We start from the raw sequence: 6000 nt of genomic DNA, 5'->3' as shown, positions 1-6000 counted from the left end.
ATTTTCTTGAAAATGTAGCTGTATCTTTTTCGGTTTCTGTCACGTGGTTTGCACAAACCAGTCCTTCAAAAAAGGCGCGACAGTGCCATCATGTGGCCAAAATGTTAAATAATGTATGAACAACAGCAGACGTCATATTTTTTTATTCATTCATTCATTCATTCATTCATTCATTCATTCATTTTCTTTTCGGCTTAGTCCCTTTATTAATCTGGCGCCGCCACAGCGGAATGAACCGCCAACTTATCAAGCCTATGTTTTTACACAGCGGATGCTCTTCCAGCTGCAACCTAATTCTGAGATTTTTTTTAAAGTACATTAAAGATCAGATTTGATTGTTTCATATGGTAAATTCTACCAGAAATGTACATTTTTACTTGAGGGACAAAATCATGGAGTCATGGAGGACATTTTAAACTAAGCATTTATTATTATTATTGAATAAAATACGTTTTCATATCACCCCTAAAATATCTGTCCCTGTCACAGACAAACATATATTTGTTAGAATAATTTTCTTATTTATTTGATGCAAATATAATTTTACTATTGGGCACATGTCCCTGAATATTGTAATTCCTGTAAGAAACTTACACAGACACAGACGCACACACACACACACACAGTTAAACAGATTAATTCATCAATATTTCTTCGTGTAGTAAATTTTTTTTTATAAGGACAGAGCTGACCGTGGAGTGACTTTTGGATTTTTTTTTTTTGATACAGAAAAAAGTATTTTTTGTGCTCTTCGTTTAAAGTTTTGAGAAGCATTGCTATTTTAAATTATAATTATATCATTTTACTGTTAATTTGTTGATGGTAAATTTCAGCCAAAGACAGCATAACAATTTTATTATATTATAATACAACTGACGACTTATATAAACATACATATACATAACATACACAAATTTGATTTTATTTAACAATACATTTATTAACTAATCACAATTCAAATTAACAATAAACAACAAAATTGGCAAAAACACAGATAGGAGTACCACATCCTATTCCAGCTCAGCAATAACAGGGTAACACTATGTACATTTCCTAAGTAGTGATGTAGATATTTCTATGGTATCACCCTGTTATTACCAAGCTGTAATATGACATACTGTGATGTTAGATGTTTCCAACCTGGCACATATTTTACCCCTTTTACAAGATGTAAGATAAGCCTTTGGTGTCTCCAGAATGTGTCTGTAAAGTTTCAGCTCAAAATGCCCATCAGATTATTTATTATAGCCTCCAGATTCTGCCTATTTTAGTGTCTGAGTATACTGTAGCTGTTTTTGTAGCCTGTGGCTTTAAATGCAAATGAGCTGCTTCTCCCCACCCACCGTTCCCATGTGCCTATCTGCTTCTCGTCATGCGTTACGTCGTCAGATAAACAGCAGTCAGAGACAGACTCAAATAAAGCTGAAATACTGCTCCTTAGTGGAGTTTATTTAAACCCAGGCCCGGATTGGCTAATTGGGAGGACCGAGAGAATTCCCGGTGGGCCGGTCTGTATTTTGGGCCGGTGTCCTAGCTGTTTGCACTCTCAGCAGTCAGACTTTTTTCATTTATTTATTCATTTGACCATAACCTAACTCTTTTTATACATTATTTTGCCGCTTTGCTCCACTCTTTTTATTTATTTTCTCACAGCCCTATGAGCAAAATGCAGCCTGCAGGTTAATAATGACCATTCGACCCCAAACAGCGGCACCTTAGTGAAAATAAGAATTTGAATAATTAATATTAATGAATATTACACCTGCTCATAAAAAAATCAGATGATTCACTACATTTTTATATCTGACATAACTTGATCAGAAATCTAAAAAGGGGAGAAAAAGATTAAGCCATCAATAGAAAGTAATACTGTGGTTTAATGAGTCATGCACCAGTGGTCACCACGTTGTGTTACGATGCCACCGACCCAGGTTTGAACCTCACCTAACTAGTTATTTATTTATTTATTTTTCATTTTTATTGTTAAGACATAAAATGCTGTTAGGGTTGTTGAATATTTAAAGTTCTAAAGTAGCTGTTTTCTTTAAAAAACGTGGTAGTGTCATTAGAAACTGAATTGGAAATAATGTTATTTTAATATTGTCTGTCATGAACTGAGGTGGGCAGGTCTAAGGCTTGAAACTCCAGGGTCCCACTCCGGCCCTGTTTAAGCCTTTCTGAAAGGATGAACCACCTATACAGAGTCCAGACAGCCTATAACAAGCTGTCTGTAAACACACACACACACAAGCACCAAGCACACACACACAGACAGCACAAATATCTCTCTCTCTCATTCGCGCACACACGCACACACACACAGCAACAAACAAGCTAAACGCAGCATCACGCTGTCTCATTCACACACATACTCGTGCTCGCTCACTCGGGAGTCGGGAGCAATATTGTTAGACCGCCCGCTCACGTCCAAAACCAGTTACCGACCGCTCCCACGCTTTATTCGGAAATTATGCAGACCTCTACATTGGTCCTCAAAATCACTGGGATTTGGGTCCTGTTTTAACATCAGTGAACTCTAAAAAAGAGACTGATTGTGTTTCTATCACCCCTATATGACGGTGGACACACTATCAAACAGTTCTGTCCAAACAGCTTACAAAAGTTGATTTTCATCATAGGTGCCCTTTAAAGGTTGTGGCCCTGGAACTGGCCTTTCTCTTGATCCATTTTTTTAGCAACCTCAAAAGCAGAAGCTCTGTTTGGAAAGCAGAAAAAGCTTCATATTTACAGTGTCTTGTCTATTTGGTCAAATAATCATTTACTAGGGCATGCAAAAATTATATGGTTGTGACAGGACTGTCAGGCCCAAATCACACAAAAATGTGACATAGGATGTGTCACAAACAAGATATACCGCTCCTCTCTGAAGGGCAATTTGGAGAGAAAACAATGGTCACCAAATTGAACTGCTCAAAACTGCTCAATTTAAAGGGCCCTTGGAAATGAAGAATTGAAGGACACTGTAGGCCATGATCTGTTGAGCATGGAAGTTGTTTGTTGTCACACACTGCCTTCAGTTTGGAAGGGCTCATACTTTAATCTCTTCAGAGGGACCCTTCGAAGGGATTAGAGCAATGGTCACCAAACTCGTTCCTGGAGGGCCGGTGTCCTGCAGATTTTAGCTCCAAATCAAACACACCTGAACAAGCTAATCAAGGTCTTACTAGGTATACTTGAAACATCCAGGTTGGAGCTAAACCCTGCAGGGACACTGGCCCTCCAGGACCGAGATTGGTGACCCCTGGATTAGAGCATAGGGATGAGCCCTTCCGAATGGATCCCAGACTGTGAGCCATTATTCAGCCTGCCAGCATGATTTTTTTAGCATACAATCAAGATATTTCTATAACCCTTTTAAACATGTTTTGGATTTAAAAATGTTCATTATTTTTTGTTGGATGTTTCACTAACATAAGGCCTCACCCTTATCTCATCCCTTTCCTAAATCATCAACAACAACAACAACAACAAAAACAACCATAAAACATGCATAATACTGCAGTATGTGTTTCAGTTGACTGTAATGGTTCTGCTGCTCATATTTGCAACTGACTGCTGATGATGATTGATAATATCAACTGGTAATGATATTAATTAGGGGGCATTTACAAAGCGCAGATCTGATAGCAGTCTACGCACAATATGATCAAAATGAACATTGAAATGATCTTACTAAAACAAACTACTATTTAAAATAAGCTGAGTCAAAACAATTCTTGAGATTTGTTTGGGACAACTTAATGTTCACTCCACTTAAATTTGTAAAGTTAACTTGATCGATTTGTATTAGGACAACATGGTGTAGAATCCTGCATTTTTTGAGTAGAACAAATTGTGAATGGTTTCTGTGCTACATTTTAGAAAGGACTCCCCTTATATTACTGTTTTTAGCTGCATGTTCACGCTCTTATATTCACACAGTGTAGTGTCTGTCTATCTACAGCACAGGTGTCAAACTCAGTTCCAAAAGAGCCGCAGCTCTGCACAGTTTAGTTCCAACCCTAATTAGACACACCTGATCAAACTAATTGAGTCCTTCAGGCTTGTTTGAAACCTACAGGTAAGTGTGTTGGAGCAGGGTTGGAACTAAACTGTGCAGGGCTTTAGCCCTCCAGGAATTGAGTTTGACACCCCTGACTACAGTATACTGACAATAGCAAGTACATAGGCTACTTACATTTTACATTTATGCATTTGGCATAAATGTTGGGTTTCAAGGCAAGCATAAATGATTGTAGTTGCAAAAAGCTATGCTTTACTGTTTGAGTACAGCATAAATACCAACATTCTGTATGGGGTCACGTTGGCGCAATGGGTAGCAAGATCACCATACAGCAAGAAGGTCACTGGTTCAAGCATCGGTAGGGCCAGTTGGCATTTCTGTGTGGAGTTCGCATGTTCTCTTTGTGTTGGTGTGGGCTTCCTCTGGGTGCTCCAGTTTCCCTCCAGTCCAAAGACATATACCTGTAGCGCTCTAAGAGAACTGAATAAGCTAAACTGGCCGTAGTGTATGAGTGTGAATGAGTGTTTATGGATGTTTCCCAATGATGAGTTGCAACTGGAAGGGTGCATAAAACATAAGCTGGCGGTTCATTCCACTGTGAAAACCCCAGAATAATAAAAGGACTAAGCCGAAAAGAATGTATGGGGTGTAATAGCGTTGTAATGTAGTCATGCATCAGGTTGTGTATTCCATGTGGTAGTGTTGTATACACTCAATAATATCTGTATTTAATTTCTATGTTTTGTGAATCAGAAGAGTTTGCCATTTATTTACGGTTGTGTATTACATTATGGGACTTTGATCTCTGTTCTGAAAATTATTGCCATTTTAGTAGTTTGAAATAATATAATGTATTAGAAATAATATACAGAGAAAATAAGTCTGTAAATTAAGAGAAAAAGTACAGTCAGTTTATTACAAGGTTTTTGTTGCTTATTATACAACACCAACCCAGACAATATATCACTTTAAATTATTAAAAATGTTCAAAAAAGTCTCTTTTTCTAACTTTTCAAGGTTAAAAGTTGTTGTAAGAAACATTGAGGTCCCGTAATGCAATTCAAAAGGATAAATAAACAGGAAAAAATAAAAACAAGTATAGAAAATTTGCTAAATATGTTTTTTTTATGTTATGTTATGTCTGTTATCTTAGTGCATTCATTGTGTTAAAATGAAAATCAATAAAAAGTATATGGATATAAAAGCAAATACATTTAGAGTGGGAAATCAACAAGACACAACATGACACAAGAAATTTCTCAATCATATCTTTTTTTATTTCAGAATGTTTTTAGCTAATGAAATATATACGCAGGTTGTTAAAATACAATAAAAAATCTATTTAATAATTACAAAGACAGCACTGTATTTACATCAATGTATTATACTTTCACGAATGCATTTCACAGAGTATCATACAAAAGAATATACAATTAAAATATTTAGAAAAAAAATCATAATGAAGTAGACATAATATAAAGTGAACAGTGAATAATTCCTTGTGTCGCAGTCCGGACTTTATCGCCATGATGTCTCTCTTGATGACAGGACTGCAAGACACACACACACATACACAATGGAATGAGGCTCTGGCCTTTATGGAGAATGATCCTAATACATGTTTTTAAATACACATGGGATGAAGGTGAGTGCGTGAGAGAAAAAGGTGTGGAAAGTGTAAACAAAGGAAAGAAAACACCCAAAAAAGGATTTTGTTAAGCCACTATTTAGAATGAGTTAAAACAACTCAACTCTTGAGATTTGTTTTATGTTGAATCCACTTAGATTTGTTAAATGAACTATTATCCATATATTGATTTGTGTTGAGACAACATGAATGAATTGTGTGGAACCTGAATTTTTACAATGAAGGCAGCATAAATGCTCAAAATAAAGGTAAAAATTCAAAATGAAACAAAAGGTGCTCAGTGGTAGCTTTAATAATTCCTTTGGGTAAGGGATTCATCTGAATAAAC

At 36.4% G+C, this 6000-nt stretch overlaps 1 protein-coding gene across 4 annotated transcripts in view; it reads right to left on the bottom strand.

Moving 5' to 3' along the window:
- Window positions 1-5279: 5279 nt before the first annotated feature.
- The window catches only part of rassf7b (Ras association domain family member 7b), a 36182-nt gene continuing 35461 nt past the window's right edge, over window positions 5280-6000 (bottom strand). For all 4 annotated transcript variants that reach the window (NM_197942.1, XM_005166464.5, XM_005166462.5 and 1 more), the window contains 1 exon segment: window positions 5280-5574. In NM_197942.1, the coding sequence (NP_922933.1) occupies window positions 5543-5574 (32 nt within the window). In that variant the 3' untranslated portion in view covers window positions 5280-5542.

Source organism: Danio rerio, chromosome 7 (genome assembly GCF_049306965.1).
Source record: "Danio rerio strain Tuebingen ecotype United States chromosome 7, GRCz12tu, whole genome shotgun sequence".
Classification (NCBI taxonomy): Eukaryota; Metazoa; Chordata; class Actinopteri; order Cypriniformes; family Danionidae; genus Danio; species Danio rerio.
Note: the sequence above shows the minus strand (reverse complement) of the source record. Positions and strands in the feature narration are given on the sequence as shown.